This window comes from Thunnus maccoyii, chromosome 14 (assembly GCF_910596095.1).
Source record: "Thunnus maccoyii chromosome 14, fThuMac1.1, whole genome shotgun sequence".
In the NCBI taxonomy this organism is placed as follows: Eukaryota; Metazoa; Chordata; class Actinopteri; order Scombriformes; family Scombridae; genus Thunnus; species Thunnus maccoyii.
The window spans coordinates 28,149,487-28,172,121 of NC_056546.1; the positions used below are offsets into that span (position 1 = coordinate 28,149,487).

Genomic DNA, 22,635 nt, shown 5'->3' on the forward strand with positions numbered 1-22,635 from the left:
GGAAACTCACACCGCGGGCAATCTTTCTGTTGGGTAACATCATGAGCAGGCTGAGGAAACTCACACCGCTCAGACTAACACAACCTCAAACATTCAGAATGATAGGACTACATTCCGAATACTGACACTGACACCAGTCTGCATTGTGCTTCACAAAAGTTAATTTTTTTCCCACAGACATATGGCGTCCACCTCAGGGATTTATAGGATTTAAGTGCATTTTATAGGTACTTCATTTTATATGACTTTGTTTGTACAGTAAATCTGCAGCCAACATATTTGAAATACTAATTGAAAAACTGTAAAAACAGTTAAAATGAATGCATGCGAGCAACTGTGGAAAACATGACTGGAAAACAAGCTATGTCGGAAAAAAAGTGCTATAGGAACGTTCACTGCAGCAGATATTGTGAGTACGGTAACACAAGAGCTGTTGCTAAAATGCACGGTAACTTTTATAAGGAAACTCTTATTCCTGAGGTTTATCAAGACTGCCGCTGACATAAAACGGCATATGGCAAACAGGATCGAGTGCCTACTACATGCAACAAAACCACCTTTCGCAGGCGTCATGAGGAAAGTATGTGTGCTTGGCATTGGGACTGGCCAGATGCCAAGGTAGGCAGAATAAATATTAAGAAAGAGACTGGAAACCTGCACTCACATTCATCATCTCCACATACACAACAAAGGATGTTCTAGCACCTTACTTTGATCCATAGATACAGTATAAAGTGTATATGTCATTAATACTTTGCTTCCATATTTACAGCCAGCTACTTTGCTGTGGGAGCATACATTCAAGTTAGCCTGACTTATATTAGCAGATACACTACAGTCTAATTCAACCTTTGGACATTTATCTCTTTAGTATTGAAGCTGATAAGCAGCAGGTTGTCAGGTCCTGGACTTACTCACCTGTGTCTTCTATTAATAGTCTCCTCTCAACCCTACCTTTATTTTTCTTCATCTTTCTGCCTCCCTCCCAAACATAGATTAAAGTCAAGAAAGAAACTATTGCAAAATGCAGCGTCAGTGACATATTTGGTAGTACAGACGTGTGATCCTATAGTCTGGTCTAAAACTCTAAAACAAGTATCACATTTAAATGATGTTTTGTCAGGACTACATTTGATCTTTTTCCCAGATGTATAAGCACTAATGGGTGTGTATCCACATTTGATTCATTGCTGCTTTGCTGTGAGGTGTGCTGACACTATAAGGCCATGTGTGTTTAAGGCAGGCCTGTAATTATTACAGACTGTGGATAAACAGTCCTCACACAAAAGGAAAGGCTGGCATGGATCAGTGTTTGAACTGTTTCTGTCAGATACTTAACAACACCAAGCAGCAGTCTCTAAATAAAGAGTGCTTCTTCTAAGCAAGTCAACAACAAATATCTATAGATGATGATATCATGCTTTGATCACTTCTTCTTTTGTGTTTCACCTAGAGATGTCTGTGGAAAAAAACGCCACAAAGATGCAACCTGCTTCAAATCGAGGTATTCTAAATATTTCGTAGCATAATATATATCGGTTACAGTTTTGTTTACAGTACAAAAGCAGAAGTTTTCCTTATAGATTATAGATTACATCAAATTTTCACATGACTCTTCATAAATCTACAGCAGATAACAAAGTAAGTAAATATGTAACATCTTATAAACTAACAAGATGAACAACACAGGTACATGAGATGATTTATCTGACCAGAACAGATTTCTATCAATAACAGCACTTTGCTTCAACGCCAGATGAATCAGGCCACTGTTTATTGTGTGCAGATGAGATATCAGTTACATATCTAGTTATGTTTATGAGTCATTTCCTTGGAGAAGAGTAATTATACACATATCATGTAGGTGCAAGGCTATTAAAAAGCATCATTGATGAAAAAACGGGAACTGATTAAATGCCATGGCTTCTGTGCAACTATGAGTCATTTTTTGCAAATAAGTAACAATATAATCTGCTGTCACTTCATTAGCCCTCACTTACTAATGAGAATCAGACGCCCTAAAAGTGAATGAAATGGGCTCATGGTTGAACCTCTTCATCATATATTTTTTGTTGTTGAAACTGTGTCAGGGAGGTGCACACAATGACCACTGACTGACCACAACAAGGCTGCACATGACTTCAACTTCTCACAGTGTGAAAAACAGGAGGTGAAACTAGTGTGCATGGCAACTTTGGCTAGTCTCTATCGCACAGCGCAAAAGTTTTGTCAGGAGAAAAAAAATATAAATAACAAACACTGTGTGTCTCTTTGGTTAATTCAACAGCACTAAATCAGTACGCTGTGGCTCTCTGATGAACACATTCATTTGTTTCAGAAATGTGACATCACAACAGATTGTAAGAGTGGCGAGCCCTCTGTTAAATGTTCAAAGTTATTAACAAAGAAATAACAACAGATGGAGCAGAGCTGATATTCTAAATGTATAACACATGATGATGAGGTTACTAGTGGATTCTCACAGCGGACTGATTTGGATTTTATACACTTCACATTACATTTGGTCCCACTGCTTTATAAATACATAAATCATCTTAAAATCAACAGTAGTATCAGCAATCTGCAAGCGTCAATTATCAAAAATCAATGTGATTGTCAATCAGCAAATCTATTCAGTATTTTAAGAATACACAAGAGTAGATCATCATTTGTAATCAAACTGCTAAAAGTCATAAACAAAATCTACTCAAGTGACAACACTGACATGAAACTGTCATTTACATTATGTGCTAAATCAGCCTACATTCATTGGGAATATTTGTTGAGAGCCCTGTGTCTCATCATCTGATAAATCTAACACTCACTACATCTTCCTCAAAAACAAAGCTCTGTTGGGCAATCCAGGAGAAACAAAGCTTTACAAGAAGGAGCAGAGATGAAAACCGGAAAACAAACCACAAAACTATACTCAGGCCAGCTCCACCTCTCTCCTCCTCCTCTTTAATCTTCTCCCTCATTTAGCCTGTAACTATACGGTTTGCTGCCTCCCCCCACCCAAATATCCCTCCCTAGACCAAGAGGTGTCAGCAGCCAAGATCTTTGTATAAACTACATTTATAACATGCTGTCAGCTCTGTATGTGAAAACATGTCTTATTTACTCAGAAGTTACCGAGTGGCTCGTACCTTGAAGAAACTGCCTTTCCTCTCCTGCTTGCAGGGTTGACTGATGGGACTGGTGGACATGTTGTCTGTCAAGTATGTAGTCTTTTCTTTCTGTCTCTGTCTGCTGCACTGTCTGTGAGGGGAAAAAATACATTAGAGCTCCACATACAAACAAACAAACACAAACAAGGCAGTTCAATTTTCGAGTCAAGAGCACACTCAAGGAAGATTTATGATTAAAAAGATGGTTTGACAAATAATTTATTTAAAATATATATAATTGTAGCTGTGTTTCCTAGGCATAAAGTAAATGTCCTTAAACCTGCAACAACTGATTCTGGCCACTTGTAAGCAGCACAAATAAGTTGTGAGCACAACATTGACATATCATCACCTTTTAAGTTGATACGTTGAACTTTTTAGCAAATAGTTGCTTATTTACACATCCAGCGGTTACAGAGCAACATCATCATTCATTTGGAGTCGTGTTTCTGTCCACCTGGTGAATGTAAGTCCAATATTCACTCTCTTTTAGCTCTGTTTTGCTCTCTACCAACTCCTGAGGGAAATATCTGGCTTTTTAGCTGCTAAATGCTCCACTATGTTCACCAGCTAGTCTACTGCTGGTGTTTGCCGTTTGGTGCTGAGCAGGTAGTGTACAGTGGCTTTTTACAGCTTTTTCTATGAAAACATCAACCTGCAGTGACCGAAAATGACGCTATGAGAGCGCTGAGAGTGAACCAAAACACTAAAGTTGCAGCCGGACAGATAAACAATGAGCTGAAACTTGCTATAAAGCTCCGTAAAGCTGAGGGGAGCTGCAGAGTCACTGATAATTCTCCTCTAACATTACACATTGTCCTTTAATACATTATTATTATATATATAAAAAAAAAATGATTATAGCCGTTTTAAAGTGCTCTGAAAACAAGGAAATTTGAACATCTACAATTTCATGACAGTAAATATTCAAAACCAAGATACCATGTTTTTATGGCTGCACTGATCCATACACATTTGGCATCACTAAAATCTCTTAGATCTCCAATCAAAATTGTAAAGAAGTTCTGTGGATTTGAGCAGTTGGCTGCACAGCATGGATTTGCAATGACTGACCTGCCTGCAGGCAGAGGGGTCGAAGAGGTTGAGAAGAGGTCGACCTCTAATCAGAAGTGTGCTGTGTTACACCTGTAATCACCTGTTACTCAACGGTAATGTCAGGGAAACTGAGCACAACTGAGTACACCTGTATATCACTGCAGCCAGATGAGCACTTAAACCACTGGAGGTCAGAAGAAAAAACAAATAAATTCAAGGTTGTCAGGGAATTTTCCTATGACACAGTGTTTCCCTGGGTCATTTTCAGGTCATCTGAAAACCTGGGAGCAGTAGCTCATGGCCTGTCTCTTTCAGAGCACTTCATCCCGCTGTCTGCTAAGGATGACTGGGCAAGGCAGCTGTCCTGATAAGGCTGGCTGTCTCCTATGGAGGGTGACCAGAAAATCAGGACAGTCCCGAATTACAAGCAGTTCTCAAATCCTGACTCTTGTCCTGTTTGTCCCAAAAATTAACTGTTAAGATAATAATAATAGATAATATGAACAAGCCTATATACTTTGAGACTGCTTCCTGTTTTTAGTTATTAAAAAATGTCCTGTTTGTTTTTGTAAAATATGTAAGAGTATTATGGACATGTTTTCACTTTTCTATTGCACTGATTAGGCTATCAAAAATAAGAAATTGTTGATTGCATTCGACCTGTTTTAAAGCAGATGATGGAGAGTGTAGCCACCATTGCAGGAGGAATTTGTGATGTCCGCATGTGTTTGTAAGCTCCTACAGCTTAATGATCTTACCTGCTGAAGAGGTTTAAAATGACTGCAATGTATGTGTCACCTGTGTGTAATGGTTCATGCATGTTATAAACACAGCCAGGATGCTACGCTTCATATCATCCTCAGAACCAATCCATCTGTCTCTCTATTTTATCCATCTTTACCAGCTGATCTTCATAATATTAATAACAAATGATCAGAGTTAGAGTCTGATGTTACTCTAAATGATTATATACATTTTAATCCTTCTGACATTTAAAATTAAGCCACCTCTTTGAGTCATTGGTTCAGTTGTTTCAACGTGAAAATGCCATAAAACTTATACACTTATAAACATTAGTCAACTGAACTCAGGAAAACTAGATTTGTTTCCAGTGAGGTAATATTCAGCTTATATAGGGACTTTCTGAGTTAAACATTACTATTGCCGCTCTAGCAACAATACGTAGTTATTTTTGAAATATATATTACTTGTAATCCTGCTCTGAATTTATTTCTGTTTTAAAATGAAATAGAAGTTGCAGTCACTAGGACAGGGGAAGTGTAGCTGCAGGCAGCCACAGAGGAGTGATCTGACATGTGTGTCTTGCAGACAGATGTGAGAGGCCCGTCACTGATGAAATGAATAAAATAAAATTAATTTTATGTAACGGATAATGATTTACACAGTTACATAAAAGTCAGTCAGTGTGTTTCTTTTTCCTAATGACAGACATTTTACTTCATGAACAAAAATAATAAATTTTAGCATTGAGTTTTGAATTTCACGTGTTTTACTGTTTGTTAACATTGAATGTACTGGAGGCCACGCCCACCCCAACTTCCCTGTCCCGAATTTCACCCATTCTCATCTGGTCACCCTACTCCTATGGAAACCAAGGTTGTAGATATGCTGTGCTCTGTTCCAGATGGTCAGACTGTCTCCTCATATTGCATGTGACCAGAATGTAGACAAGCCGTGTAGACTTCAGTTAACTTAGGTAAGCATACTTTCTTGTTTAGGATCCAGTACCCACATATGTATAGACAAGTAAAGAATAACCTTATTTGGACATGTAATAAATCTTGTGGGCCTAGTGAGGGGTTAAATACTCCCCGCCACAATGTAACCTTCAGAATTAAGTGGCATTACAGTGTCTTCACTTGTACTGTCAATTACGAGTTAACCAGTTCTCAAAATGCTCAACTCTTAAAGCTTTTTCTGGGCAACAAGCACTTTTTCTTCTTCAGCTCTGACAGCAATGTCACTATCAAAGCCTACTCACTGTGGTTCATACAAAACACTGCTGGTACTGATTCTGCACGAACAGAGGCTGAACACATGTACACACACGCACGCTTGACCCAGATGTTGTGGCGGATCCGGTTACAGCAGCTGATATGAGCCAGCTGTGAAGAGCCATGCAAACACATCCCAGACCTCCACTTTCAAGAGAGACACATATAAGAGTAAAACACACAACAGCATCCACCTATTTACACCAAACCCTATCCACAGACACATTAACAGACAGAAGCAGAGAGTTTGTGACTATTGGTAGACAGACTGGAGAGTTCTCCCTCTGACTTGTTGAAGAGTCTCTGAGGGAAACCTGCAGGACAAAAACACTTGTTGTTCAGTTACTGCTGGAATGCTTTTGATCCAAGAGCCGGTTAGGTGCTCTATACATTCTGTTACACATGTGCTGGATAGTATTCTCTTTTGGGTTAGATCCAATAAATATCACTTTGCTTTCAGATAAAGGCTGACAATCATCCTGACTGCTACACACTCAGCTGCAAGCTGTCCCTGTGCATGCTGGGGGTCGCAGTGTGATGAAGCCATCGGAGCCACATCATGTGCAAAAAGCTGAGATGCGATCCTTAGGGCACTAAAGATTCTGTACATGAAAATCACAGTCAGTGACAACACCTAATAAGAAAGATGTGAATGAGAGTCAGCACCTCCAAGTCAGAAGACCTGATAGTAGAGCTGCAACGATTACCTAATTGACAAAACTAATGAATTAATGGTTTTAGCCATCTGTCAAGCAAAAATCTCTATAACTCACCCTGTCCCAGCTGCTCAAATGTGAAGATTTGCTGCTTTACTTTGTCATTTATGACCGTAAACTTAAAATGTTTAGGTTTAGGACTGTTGGTCGGACAAAACTGAACATTTTGGTAGATCTCATTGAGCTGTGGGAAATTATAACGGCGTTTTCACTATTTTCTGAGAATTCATTGACGAAACGATTAATTGATTCATTAAAAAATAAATTTAATCGATAATCAAAATATTCATTAATTGCATCTCTACATGGCATCCTGCCAGAAAATGAGGTTTTCTCAAGTGAAGGAGCTAAAAGTGTCTTGGGGTCTTGTTCACGAGAGGTTAAGATGGAGCATGGGACAGGCAGCTATTTGAAGCATCAGCAGTAAAGTGGGTGGTGTACTGGATTGTTGCGGTGCAGAGGGACCAGTTTTATCAGTGTACCCATCTAAGTTCCAACTCTCACCTTTAGATCACGACTGAAAGAATGAAACTGCAAATACAAGCAGCCAAAATGAGCGGTGAAGGTGAGATTGAAATGTTAATCTGGTAATTACTCAGTGAAGTGTATGGAACTATACTGCAGATTAGAGTCTCGGCTAACAGTGAGAAGCAGGGTGACTGCTGTATCATATAGGGTCCAACACAGGGTAGTATGGTAGGGTTTCTCTATAGCTCGAACTCTTTCCTGATAACTTACAGCCGGATCAGTCATGTTAAGTTCCTGCTGTTGAAAAGCCAACATTTCCTGCTTCATATTAAAAGCTTTCCACTGACAAATTTATGGGAGGCTATTACTGTGAAGAAGTTATAGGAAATTAAATGTGTATATTACCAAACTAGCTGAGCTTCATTAGCTGTGCTATTCGTCAATAAAAACAGGTCTACATAACAATATGTGGAGCTATTTGGAGCTATTTGGTCAGCAAATCAGTTATTAATACTGCACGGAGGAAGAGTACAACAGAAACAGCCACAGTGAGATGTTAGATAAAGAGCTGCAGACAAAAGACTCTTGCTGCATTTTCTGCTAAGAGCACACTTCCAACAGGTAAACAACTTCTTCAATGGGAATACACTGGCCTCGTGCCAGCATGGCTGAGGTGGCTCGGGCATCTCATCAGGATTCCTTGGTGGCCTCCCACTGGAGGTTTTCAAGGATCATCCAACTGGCAGGAGATCCTGGGGCAGACCCACAACACCCTGGACGGATTCTATTATGCATTCTGGGATATTCTGTAACACAATGCCTAGAACGCTTCAGGATCTCCCAAGAGGAGCTGAAGACTGGGGAGTAGGGCATCTGGGCTACCTTTCTCTATTTCAAAAGCATGGATGGATATACTGTATAGAAGCATAATGGCCCGCAGTGAGTGATCAAATATCATGTGTCATATCATATGTTCCACTGCATATTTATACAGCCTCCATAGCAACATATTGTAATTGCAACCTGAACAAACTTACATTAAATAACGTATTTACTTTGCTTAATTTAATGTGGTAGAATACCATTACCATTTAATAGGTGTGGTGGGCTTCAAGGTCCAGTATGTAGAATTTAGTGGCATCTAGTGGTGAGGTTGCAGATTACACCTAACTGAATGACTCCCTCCCCATCCAAGCATTCAGGAGAACCTATGCTGACTGCTGAAACTCATGAAAAACGCAAAATGCCCTCTCTAGAGCCAGTGTTTGGTTTGTCTATTCTGAGCCACTGTAGAAACATGGTGGTGCAACATGGTGACCTCTGTGGTAGAGAACCTTCTCCCTATGTGGTTATAAAGGGCTGATTCTAAGGTAACGAAAACACAACGATTCTTATTTTCATGGGATTATACACTAATTAAAACATACATACAAGTCCATTCTCCTAGATGCCACTAAATTCTACACACTGCACCTTTAAGAAGCAGCTAATCCTAAACCAATTACATTAGTTTGGGCTCCAACAAAGAGTTGTAGTGTGCCATGGCCTCAATGTCCCTCAAAGATTTTTTTCTTTTTCTTTAAGAGGACACAGCAAATTCTCATTTTTGAACAGTGAGTAATGAATGCAAAACAAAAATATGGACAGATTCAATATTGCAAAATAAATTGGCACCAGCACTGTGCAATAAACAAACTGACTGGATCCAAACAGTCAAATACAAACACATTTCCCTGAGGAAAAAAAATAGAACTGTTTGGAAAAAGACTGGATTCTGGACTTGATTTCCATGTTTTTCACTAGTGTCTGTGTGCATGCACGAGAGAGAAACAGGTTTATTTCCTTGAAAGTGAGAGAATCCAAAGAGTGACAGAAGGCGTGTGACATTGCTGTTTTTTTATCTCCTGCCTCTCTTGTAACCCCCTTCTCCACTCATGTCTCTAGCAGGGCTCTGTTGGGCCAACCCCTCTTGTCAAAACAAAGCAGTGGGGTGGGCTTTTGGGGGATGTTTTGGTTCAAGCAAGAAGTGTGTGTGTGTGTGTGTGTGTGTGTGTGTGTGTGTAGATTGCAGTGTAACTGCAAGCTTGTGTGTGATTCACAGTCCAAGCCTGGTCAACAGGAAGGCCCCTGTGGTTATCAGTCCAAGAAAAATAAACACAGGACTGCCAGTTGTTCACATATATACAGGCAGGTGACAAATTAAAGGAAAAACTAACATAATGTGTCTAAGTAAGGTGTTGGGCCACTACATACTGCCACAACAGCTTCAATACACCTTGGCATTGATTCTACAAGTCTCTGAACTCTACTGAAGGGATGAACACCATTCTTCCAAAAGATACTCCCTCATCAAGTGTTTTGATGATGGTGGTCCAAAATCTCCCATAAGTGTTCAACTGGGTTGAGATCTGGTGACTGCAAAGGTCATAGTATATGATTCACATAATTTTCATACTCATAAAACCATTCAGTGACCCCTCGTGCCCTGTGAATTGGGGCCTGGATGAGATCGCTCCCATCAGGGCAGAAATGTTTCATCATAGGATAAAGGTGAACTACTTTGTATTGATTTGCAGTGACCCTTCCCTCTAAGGAGACAAGTGGACCCAAACCATGCCAGCATGATGCTCACTGTAGGGGTCAAGCATTACTATAGGGGTCAAGCATTCAGACCTGGACCAGTTTTTCCTTTAATTTGTCACTCGTCTGTATGTAGCCATTCAGAGGATTTAGGTTTTACTCGTGTCTTTAAATAGGCAATTATTGATAACCATATGGGACATTAGAATAGCCAATTTTCATTTTCATTTCATTTCATTTTTTCTACATTTTGACTTGTAGTTAAAGCACAGGAGCTACTAATAACATTATTGATGGTTGTTCTATGCAAGTGTCCCAGTAAATTTTGACAGTGTGACAGTGAGTCAGCATGCACAATACCACGACCCCGAAACTGAAGCAGCTAAATGGAATTCAATAATTATTTGTACCTGAGCTTTTCCTAAAGCACAGGTGTAAGGTGTCAAAATGTCTTCACAGGGGAAAAGTTCTGCTTCTCACCTGTCTATACATTCACAGTGATTATACTATATGTACACTCTGTGAATAGAAGTCATATGCTCTATGACCCAGAGCAATAATGCTTAACAAAGAGAGGGGGTGCTGATGGGTCTCCACAGTTGGAATATTCCCACAGCAAAAAATGGGGAAATGGAAAATGAATCATATCATGTGTGTCACTGTGTCGTCTTCATGGCAAACAGCCACCAGTTTCACAAGTGCAATAACTGCAGTGTTCCATGATTTTCCCACGGGTTTTCTTTGTTTATTCAACTATGTAGCTAACCTGATGGCTTAATGAATATTTAAAATTAAGGGTAAAAATATTGGGTAATTCTGATTTCCAGTAGTTCTGCTTTGGTACAAGTGGTTTGTGCCTTCAGGGTTTTTAGTCACATCTTTCTGTAGAAAAGACATTAGTGATGTCCACAAACAAGCCTCTTCAAAACAAAAAGTAAAACCTGTGCCATATTCTTGGAACTTGCATGCCAGTGTATTGAGAAACACCAGCTACGCAGAGCCTAAGTTTACAACACTGAGAGTTGCCTGGCAGAGGCATTTGAGGTGAGTCATATCCTCAAATTCCCTTATCAAATCAAGGTCATATAGAAACTATGTATTTGTCACATGTGGTGTGTTCAGGATCCTGGATAATCCTTGCAATAGACTGTGATAAGGCACATACACATGCATGTTAGTCCTATGTGTTAAGAGGGTATTCAAAACCAAAGCACTAAACCCAAAAGGCACAGACCCATTTTTACTGTGAATCATACTGTGAAAGTAAACTAACTGAAACAATTATCATTTATTCATTGTGTATTTGTTTCTTCTTCTTCACGTAAGATTTATTTGTGTTGCTGAAAACTATAAACTATTATATATAACTATATAAAAGACACTACCCTCTGACATCTGTATCAAGGTATGGTCTCCAATATTTTTGTATACAACATATTTTAATCTTCAACTTGTCAGTGTTTTGTGTTTTATTTCGGGATTATTTAGTGTTTGCAGGCAATTTCCACAACAATATCAAATGCAGAACTTTCCAATGAGCTTTGGAAACACATTTTGAAAAGAAACTCAACATACAAATCAAAGCTATAAAATGTACTGCATCACAAATTATACACTAGTATTATACAACACTTGTGTGTTGCAAACCATCCTACATTTTCTGAATGAATTTTCCCAGCTACTTAAAACAGCTGCTCTGACCTGCCCCACAGAACATTAACAGCAGGAGGCTAAATGCTGTATTATGTTACAGGCTTGCATAAAGTAAGTGTGCAAACTTCCTCATCAAATAACAAAACTAAGAGTCTACTGCCAGGCTAGCTGCTCTGTAAGGCTGTAATTATAGGCAAAACGGTGCTTGCGCTTTGAGCAAAATGCTGCTGACGTCAAGCTGACATAATTACAATGACAATGCTAACATGCCAATGTTTAATATATAGGCCTAATGTTTACCACATTCACCATTTTAGTTTATTGTGTTAACATCTGTTAATTACCACTTAACACAAAGAACTCAGATTGATGGGAATGTCATCAGTTTTTGCAAGTAGTTGGTAAACCAAAATCGTGGACTAAGTCAAATATTTCCCTGCTGGTGGTGGACTCTGGGAACCATGAATACATTTTGTGCCAATCCATTAAGTAGATGTTGAGAAATTTCACTGGATATGTGAAAACGTTGAGCTGCTGGTGGCTCGACATGAACATTCAGGGGATCACTAAAGTCATTAGGATTCATACGTTTGGCAACATGAATGTCTGTACCAAATTTCATGGCAATCTAGTTTCTGAGATATTTCAGTCTGGACCAAACTGGTGGACCAACTGACCAACCAACACTGGGCCACACCACTAGCATGTCTAAATAATACAAGTTATGGTTACTGAATGCATCTAAACTCAGCATAAAACTCAAACATAACTGATTACAAGTACAGCAGTTCATCTTACCTGCATGTCCTTAGACTGATCTCAATTTGGAGAAAACTCAGATAGACATGGTGATGACACTACACTATACAGAAAAGTTGCCAAGCTCTGTCCTAGAACCTTCTTGCTGTGAAACAATAATGCTGACTACAAAGCAGAATTTGTTCTGTTGACCAGATGAGAGTGGGTGAAATTTGGGACAGAGGAGTTGGGGTGGGCATGGTCACAATGGGCATGGCCTCCAGTACATTTTAAGTGTCAATGAGTAAAACATGTGAAAGTCAAAACGCAATGCTAAAATGTATTATTTTTGTTCATGATGTCAATTGTCTGTCATTAGGAAAAAGAAACACAATGACTGCATTGTATGTAACAGTGTGTAAATCATTAGCTGTTACATAAAATTCAAATTCAACTGAACCTATGACTCAATTTTAAATGTCAGAAGGATTAAAATGTACAGAATCATTTAGAGTAACATCAGACTCTAAATTTGTTATTCATATTATGAAGATCAGTTTGTACAGAAGGATAAAAAAGAGATAGACAGATTGGTTCTGAGGATGACATGAAGTGTAGCGTCCTGGCTGTCTCACAGCATACAGACAACTCTTGTTTTAGCTTGCGCCACCTTATTTGGTCTGAATACAGCCTAATGCTGAACCCAAGGAGGTGCAGTGTCGAGTGCAAAGTTGTTTGAACATGCTACACATTTAATAAACTTTGAATAAACAAGCGAACAGCATGCCAATCAAGTCCGTGTCTGAGTGCAGCGGGGGCTTTTTGATTTAAACACTATCACATCACAGCGAATGGGGCTTTTGGGCTCTGACTAGCTGAGCAGGACAAAGGTACAAACCCCACCCCGTTAAAGTACCCGAGAGAGACGAACAAGCGCACACAGGAGAAAAAAACAAAGGCAGAGGCAGTAAAACTAGCCATTAGGAGCACGGACACAATTGATTGGCAGCAGAATCAACCAATGGAAGGCCATAAACAGCTTCTCTGGTTCAACCTCAGTTTATTCTCACCAGTGAAGTTTCTGTCTGGATTTAAACTATTTAATTTAGTAATTCCTTATCAGTTTAATTGATACATGTGTCAATTGATACATATATATGCGGTTCTTGAGAAATAATAAACAATGGGCCTGTTCCAAACAGGCACATTTTGAACAGGCACTGCACTAGTGCCAATACAAACACTTGGGGTCTTCTAATTTCCTGCTTCTTATGATTCAGACAACTTCTTTCAAACACAAACTGCATGCTTTTCCATGTCATCGCTCAACAATGAGGCTTTTCATCATGGATCTATGAATTAAGTCTTTTTGTGACTCATCAAAGTCTGCGTCATCTAATATAGAGTATCTGTTGAAACCAAGTCCTGATATCAGTCTGGAGCCGTTGTGCCAGGTTAATGTGTGACCAGCTTCTCTTCGTCTCCAGCATAAACAAAATACTTAAGTTCAAATGCAGTTGTTAAACCAAAGACATAACTTTAGAGGTGTGATCCATCAGAAAAATGTTGCTGAAACAAAATGAAAAGTGACCCTATTTATTTACTCAAAGTGGTTCTGTTAGCTTCAGTCAATGACCACTAACCTGCAGATGTCATTTACTCAAACTCCTGGCTACTACTTATTTATTTGGTTGTGCCACTTTGTGGTTCACTCACTGGCAACAGTGTGTGTTTGGCAGTAGAATCCAGTCCAGTGTTTTGAGTGAGTGTTATGGAACATTTTTGACAGCTGCTGTAACTTGAGTACAATGAGCTAAAATAAACAAGAGATGGCGAATGCGTACCCAATAACAATCAAATTTTAAAATTCCTTGATCGGCATCAGCACATACCCTTTGTATGTCTTAGTTGTGACGTTACATGAAACCCCATATTTCAATAAACCCTATCCTGTAATTTCCCAATCAAATATTGTTAAATATTAGTTGTGTCTTACAGTTCAGTGCAGCTTGAGGCCACTTCTACACGTCTGAGCCTGTCTGTTGAGACATGAAGCAACTGGGCTAAAATGTGTGAGCTACTGAAGCTTTGTGTTTACAGACATTATCTTAACCACAACCAATTGTGTCATGCTACCCAACCTAGCATAAAATTGTAAAATTCTAGGATTTATAGGTGCAAAAAAGTCCAAAAGTCATAAATGACTCACCTTCACTTCTTAAACTCTGATTACTATTTTACGACTACAATTGGTTTCTGGTTTCTGGTTTCAGGTTTCTCATAACATCTCTTACACATTCATGAATGGCTATTTGGTCCAGTGTGTGTGATCTGTTTTTCCTATAATCCTCCTGTTGCTTTATTGCCTTTCCACACGTACACAGTGCAGGCCACAAACCACTTCCAGATCTTGACCCCGGGGGCAGGGAGTAATTCCCAGGTGCTGCCCCAGAGAGAGGAGAGGCAGCTGGGGAGGAGATGTCAAAATATTACCCTCTCATCAATCCACCTGCCTTCACTGAAACATTTTATACTGAACTTTGTCGTCACCCTTATCCAGATTCAATTACACAGAGAGAGGGTAAAGAAGTTCATGAGTCAATTGAACATTTCTACACATTTTACTAATACAACTAATGAATTAAAAGCATTCTTTTGTGTTCAATGCATGTAATATAATGTGATGTTGTCTGAATAATATATTAACATGATCTTACTGCAAACCAGTGAGATTAGTGCAGTATGCAGAAGGCCATCACTTGTATTGTGAATCTGGTTGTTTTAACATATTTTTCTGAATGCACATGGTGCTTTGGTGCACAAAATGGCTTCCACTTGTCTGTAAATCATAGGTCCTTACTGGGTTGTGAGGCACTAAACCAAATTGGCAACAGCAGATTTGAAAAATGTCTCTGGAAACGAACCTCCTGACCCTGTCGGCATCCACCATTCCTGAGCGCTTCTCTCCTGTCTGACGGGATTTCCTGTGGGTTGTGGTTTAACTGGGGGATATGATGGCAGCCATTTAGCTTCTCCTACAAAAAATGCCAATGTTTAGCCCCTAAAAGTGTGTCAAATGCATTCCATTCCCTTTCCTTTTTGGTTGGGCGTGTCTCCGCTTTGCACAGGGCAGAGTTTTATTCCATGGAAAACCAACCAGCAGCAAAAATCACACATGCACAAACACACATATCTTGATTGACATGAGAGGGAGTTCTCTGTAGCCACACTCTGTAAACACGCACACACTCACTGCTGCAGACTCTGGCAGCTATGAAAGCATTACACCCACACTCACACCCTGTATTCCAAGCCAAAACCTACACCACCTCAATAAAAGTGCTGAACTACACATGGTGGGACACCCCACCTTCATGGAAATGGGTTTAAATTAAGACTCAAACTCAAAATACTATTCACATGTAACCCCATTAACCTCCACATATACGGCTTCACTGTGATCTTCACTGCTGATGAAGAACAAGTTCATGGGTCAATCATTACTCCTTCTAGGTTTTTAGTGGAAGCTTTTAACAGGAAACCTTTTGCCTGTGTGTTGAAATTTGAAGTATAGTAACTGCCCACCATACATAATACTCCAAATGAGTGTAGATGAGTATGTGTATGAACTTTTACATGTAAGGGAACCAAGCTTTATGACATGTTAATGATGTCTTGGCTTGTTGTGGTAGCATCACTGCCAATTCCTGATAGCAGCGATGTGGCTGCTGGCTGAGTCAGGAATATTCTGTTTTAATTGAAATGCAGACTTTTAGACCTACACTCAAATCTCCTACTGATAGTGTGAGAAAGGGATGTTGTGGGATGTTTGTGTAGTTGATTTTCTGAAGTGATGACAAATTGATCTCATTGGTTCACACTACCTCTTGTTATTCTTACTATACATATTCATTTTTTTCTAATGAATTACATCTTTCTGTACTTTCTGTAACATTCATTCCATCACCTTTTCCCCACTAAGTTCATTTGCTGCTAGAATATTAGAAGTTAATGTTGACCTGAAAAACTGCTGTTGTTACTAACCCAACTTGCTGCACGTGCATCACAACCAATGTCTTAATATAAAGGCAGTGATAGGCAGGGTTTCTGAAGTGTTCACCAACATTAAATATCCTTTTCACAGTCATACCAATCAAAGAATGATGGAAAACCAGTAGATAATAAGGTCTACAATTATTAACTACATGAATTCATTCACATTTATATCACATTTTTTATCAGCACTATCCAGCTGTATAGAACAATAACTCCAAATATCATTATTAATCAATTAACATGACTTGAACCTAGAAAAGTGGCACAAAATTGATGGATGGATTAACCAACCAGCTGCAGCAACAAAGGCTAACCAATTGTTGCTAACTTCGGAGCTAACCCCCTTCATTTTCCAGCAGTTGGGGAAACAACAGACGTGACTTTTCTTGGTCTTGAGAAGCTGCAGCATTTATTAACTGACACACTGTAGTCTGTACTGTACATTTACTGCCAGATTGACAACTTACTGCTAACCTTTTCCTCTGCTCTGCTCGCATTCACCGTCACTTTTCTGCCACTCGCTATCTCATGTAACTCATGTAAGGTTTACTCACGTTTCGGAACAGCTTTGCACAGAGACCCCCAAGCAATATTGATTTTGAAATGAATGGATACTTGGCATTATTATTGGCATTGAAAAAAATATTTTATTGGCCTGGCAGTGGTTCTTGTTAGCCTGGCGGCCCACCAGAGACAGAGGCTGAACTGAGGGGCTGCATAAAGAGCAAGATAAATAAGGATCTTTTTGAACTGTTAATCATGCAAAGCTACTCGAGTGGAGTCCTAGAATAAAAAAAATTAGAGCTGGAAATGAGAATAATAGGTCCTCTTTAAGAGAGAGACAATCTCCGAGCATCAGTCAACTCAAGAGTTAAACCACTATCTCAACATTCAGGAAAATGAGTCAGTGTATAAGTGTGTACTTAAGACCTCATCCATCCAGATCCTGTTTAAAAGAAAATTTTACTCACTTACAGGAACTCTGGAACATACTTTGCAGCTCACCTGCATTTTCTTCCTACTTTTCCCTTCAACATTTAACATTTAACATTTTCTGAGTAAAGCTTGTCACAACGGGACATCATTTACTGTAAAATGGAAGTATGAGTACTAGGAAATAAAGGTGAAGCTGTGTTTTAAAATAATCTTTTCCTTTTATAAAGATATGTATTTTGCAGTGAAGAAAAACAAACAAAAACAATGGTATTAGCTAACCATTATCAATCATTAAAGATGTCTGTGTGAGGACAGAAAGAAATGCAGAAATGTTGAATGTGAAAAATAGTGGATTGGAGTCACATTTTATTGTTGCATTTATGTTTGTCATTAGTGTAAAAGTCTTCTTGGCAGATAGAATAAGAGTAAATATGCAAAGCTTAATGATAAGAGGTGTCACGATTCTCCAAATCAACAATTCGATTTGACTTGATTTTAAGGTCACGAGTCAATTCAATTTTTGATTTAAATGTTTTTTTTTCCCAGTACTGACAACTACGCCATTGTTATACTATCCAGTCTTGATTTTATTGACATTCTTTAAAAAGATAGGCCAAATGGAATCAAGTGATATAACTGCCATATGTTTTGGGGGGGTTGGGGATGTACCACACTAAGGCCATATGGTCAAATTTAAATAATTTATTTAAAATGTAATAACAGTAACTTATTTCACCAGTCAATTGGGAACAAACTGTTAAACACAAAAATAAGACGTCTGCAAAAATGGTGAGGAAGCTAAGTTTATGTGTGTTGCACTTTGTAGATGGTTTCTGCACACTCATCTCACAGCCAGCCACACATGGAGACCAATGTTATTAGTCCAGCTTGGAGGACGGCTCACTTGAGTGAAAATTAGGTTGCAGCTCATTGTCTGCCTTACTAAAGTAGGAAGGAGGTGTTGTTTGTGTTTTAAGAATGTTTTGCTTATGACTTATTGATCCAGAAAGTTTGAACCTATCAATATATTTCCAACTTTACCAAAGCGAGTAGCATAACCTACAAACTGTAATTCTGTCAACAACACATTCGTTGTTAACACAACTCACAGGGAATGCAAAGTGTTGCCACACTGGTGACTTCAGGGAAGTCTCCAGAATGCTTAATATACAAACACATGCAAACACATCAAGTACCAAGTAATGAGCAGTGCAGGACGGTGCTGTGTAGTTGTGTGTACCATTTACTAAGGATGTATGCCATGTGTGGACTTTGTCTTGGACTAGTGTGTATGTTAAATTGTGTACACACATAATACAAACCAATTTCCCTCTGGGACAATAAAGTTAATCTAATCTAACTTATTAATTTGGCTTTTTTACATTTTTGCATCTGTAGGAAAGCAGTCATCACAGGAAATAGCTTTTTTATGATCCTCTAAGCCAGGGATTGAATATTTTCTATGAAGACATCTCAACAAATCCAAATTAGACCAGACACCTATTTGGCAATATTACCCATTAGCAGAGACTCTACAGTGTAGCTCCTTATCATTGAATAACAAAGTTGTGTTACATGATTACAATATAAAGTCAAGTTTCAGTTTTGCTCCTCTCTCTTGCTCTCTTGCTCGTCCCAAAGGCACACTTCCTCCCTGTCTCTCTCTCTTTTTGGACAGTCAGTCAAAAATGACAATTAGACATCAATTAATTTCCATCCTTATAGAGAAACTGTGTCACCAAAGGCAAGCAGAGTCCAGCAGTGGGAGGAGGAGGGTTGTGAAAGAGGGTGGGATGACACATATTGACCCATACAGGTAGACTGTCAATGCTGGTTTGACTGTGACGGTCTGAATGGGGTATCAGAGTTACTATTCAGTTACTACAGTAAACAGTGTTCATTCTGTCATTCTGTCACCAATCAGTGTCAGACTCCCCACTGAAACCCTTTCAGTGAGCAGGGCTGCATGCTCACCTGGGTCAAATTACCTGTAATTACCCAGCTCTTAGCTTCAGATTGAAAGGTGCAGGGGGGTTAAGTGGCAATCATGCCAAAAAGTCATATTCGCTCATCCATGTGAAATAGGTGAGGCCAGAAGCTTGTTGACATAGTGACTACTCGCAGGACTAGTTGGTGAACCGCTACCTCACTAGCTGCCCAGCCGGGCTAGCATTAGTCAGTCACAATAGCTCCCACATCTTCTCTGTATTTTCTATCTACTGTTTTGTTTACCTCCCCCTGACATTTTGCTCATTACTGCACACCATTTCATTCAATTTAAAGTTACTGACTAAACTTTAGTCAGTAGCTAGTCAGTTAGAAAACTGGTTAGCTTGTTAGCTTAGCCCAGTCGCTTATAAGACAATAACTTTTCACAGTTCGTTCAAAAGATGCATTTGTACCATTGCCTCCTGTCTCATAACTGTCTGAAAACATTGCTCTTTTGTGGGGCAGTTTTTACCTGGGTAAATAAAAGTGAAAGGTGCCACACAGCTAATAATCTCCTCCATTTTGGACTCTCCCACTCTCCATCAACTAGGCTAATTGGTCAGCACTGTCAATAGCGGCTTGATATTGGTCAACGCTGGAAATTTGCAGGTCAAACTTCACCAAAATTTAACGACACAAATTATCAGCACAGATTTACTTCACCATTTTGAGCGAATCCACTAATCACAGCAATTTCTTTGGAATGAACTGCAATCACTAGCAATACCACTAATGTAAGCCAGACACTACCTGTCATCTCCATTGTTGTTATGGAGAGACAGATATGTGGGGAAAGAGAGTAGGAGAACAACATGCAGCGAATGGTCCTGCCAGCTGGAAATCAAACTGGGGACTTGCTGCTAAGGGCATTTGTGCCCATGTGGTATGCACCCTAACCACTTGGCTATCAGGTCACCCTGCATTAAGATACCTCTCTAGTGAATTTATCATCAATGATCTGTGTCGTGTGCTATTTACTCCACCTGAGTAAATAGAGTGAGCTTGGCATTCTAAAGGAGGTGGCCACACAACAAACCAGGCTGCCAGGCCAATGTAGCCTTCTTGAATTCCTGACCTGTGACTCAGGTTTGAGGTAGCCAACAGCACTAGAATGCTTTGGTCCTGACACTGAGCACTAAGCACATTAGCAGATTTCTGAGGAGATTGAAAAACCAGGGTCTTGGCCAGTACCAGGAAATACTTTTGCTCTTTTTCATGCTTTTCACAGAGAAAAAAAGGGCTGAAGGGAGACGATACCATGAGAGAGGCTGGTGGATAGGTAGGGTTACAGTCTGAGAACTCTGGCAAATGCCTAGCAGCAACTTAAACAGCAGTCTAATTACCTTGCAAACAATAGATGACACACCAATCTGTGAGCTGGAAACATTCAGGGGCAAAAGAAAGCTGAGTCTTGAGTCACCAGCAACACAACACCAGTGTAGACAAGTGGATTTCTATGCTGAGCTGAAATATGGCACTGCTCACATATCAACAAATGCTTCAGGCTATGAGACTTTTGGGGACAAGCTCAATTTGTTTTCTTAACATGATGATTCAGAGCTTATTAGTTGGTTATTGTAACTAATTCCTGCATCTCCAACAAGAATGCAAAGGAATTTGTTAACTCTAGTTCATTCTCATTAATCTGGGTCATTAGCCTGATAGTACTGGATCTATAACAGGACGTCTACCTGAATCACATCACTCAGTGAAAACGCAACATGAGCTCTGTTTGAAAAGTTGTGTACTTTATCAAATTAGAAATGATACGTGTAGATAGAAACTGTCAACCACGCAAAGCGTTATAAAACATATCTAAACTATACACCAAACTCAATTAATTAATGGGAATATATGGTACAGGAATGGGCTGAAAGATATCGAGAAAGTGTATTAAAATGCTTTAAACCACAGTAAACATCCCATCGATGGTCTTAGGCTGCTTGATTGAATTAAAACATTTGCATTTTTCGACGTACGTGGTTTGTGTTGGATTATTTACATGCTGAACTGAAGGTTTGTTCCTGGAGACCGGCAAAAAAAACTTAAATAGCAGTTTATACTCTATGTGGGCTTGCAAAACAACAATACTTTTTAAAATGTGAAACTCTATGTGACTAATTGGTGCGTTCGCTTTCATCTGGACTCTTCAGACACTGACGTCGAGCAACAGGTGTTGATAACTTGTACAACACGTCCCGCAGGATTCCTCATACATAATGCTGCATTATTATTGACGGAACCACAATAAATAATGATCCTATGTCAGGGAGTTTCGCTTTCCTCCATAGACAGAGATACATTTGAGTTTGGAAGTTGACAACAGAAAAGAAAAACAGGGTATTGTCGGAGCGGTATGTCAACACAAAGGACTGCTAACTTTAACGGTACTTACCTATTACGGAGTGTGTGTTATTCCAGTTTGGCAGAAGAAAACTCCACAGCACGATTTGCTGAATACGTAAATACCATCATAGCTCCATGTCGAGACTGCTTGATAATTGTTGTTATGAACTGTAATAATTAACAAGTTTCTCATAGTTTCAGGGGAGGAAAGCAAGTGGACATAGTCAATCCTGTGCCGGTTCCCTCCATGGTCCTAAACTCTCTGTGGAGTAAATAGCTGGCGTCACTGCTCCCTTTGTGTAAAACTCATCACAAGAGCAATACACTTCCATTCATGCTTTTCAAAATAAAATACGTATGCGCCTACTGCATGTAAATACTTCTTAATATAATTTCAGATTCTGAATTGTACCGTTTCCAAAAAGTTCTCTGAATACCATAATACTATTCTACCATGTGGGCTAAATGGTTTATATAGATTAGATTTGTTTTAGATGATAACTTCTTCTGGCAAATCAGATTTCTTCTTCTTTCATTGTATTCCAAAGCAGTGGTTATCAAAATGGGGTCCAGGGAATCTCAGGGGTCCTTGAGGGGTTTCAGGGAGTCCCCAGCAAAAAGTGAAATAATTTATTTGCACTATAATTCGTCTATACGTAACACAATGACAGAATGTATGACTAGTTTGGTCATGAGTTTCCTACACTTTCTGTAATAAGACATCTAAAAGCAAAAATCTTATCAGGTGGGGGACCCTGGGACAAAATCTTATCAAATGGGGGTCCGTGGTCTAATTTGTGTCAGTTTAGGGGTCCTTGACATGAAAAAGTTTGAATACCCAGTTCAACTTAGTCAGCTCAGTTAACATATACAGCCTTTGAACTGAAGTGACCACAAACTACAATGAGACAACTT

The 22,635-nt window shown here is 39.3% G+C and overlaps 1 protein-coding gene across 2 annotated transcripts in view; it reads right to left on the reverse strand.

Annotated features, from left to right (window-relative positions):
* rin2a (Ras and Rab interactor 2a) overlaps nt 1–21,993 on the reverse strand; it is a 56,791-nt gene extending 34,798 nt beyond the window's left edge. Inside the window, exons 1-2 of one of the 2 annotated variants that reach the window (XM_042433964.1) lie at nt 21,770–21,993; nt 3,147–3,254 (exon numbers count right to left, since the gene is read on the reverse strand). In XM_042433964.1, the coding sequence (XP_042289898.1) occupies nt 3,147–3,206 (60 nt within the window). In that variant the 5' untranslated portion in view covers nt 3,207–3,254; nt 21,770–21,993. Of the gene's footprint in view, nt 1–3,146; nt 3,259–21,769 lie in introns of both variants that reach the window. The other variant, XM_042433963.1, reaches the window with a different exon arrangement.
* Between the last annotated feature and the right edge of the window lie 642 nt (nt 21,994–22,635).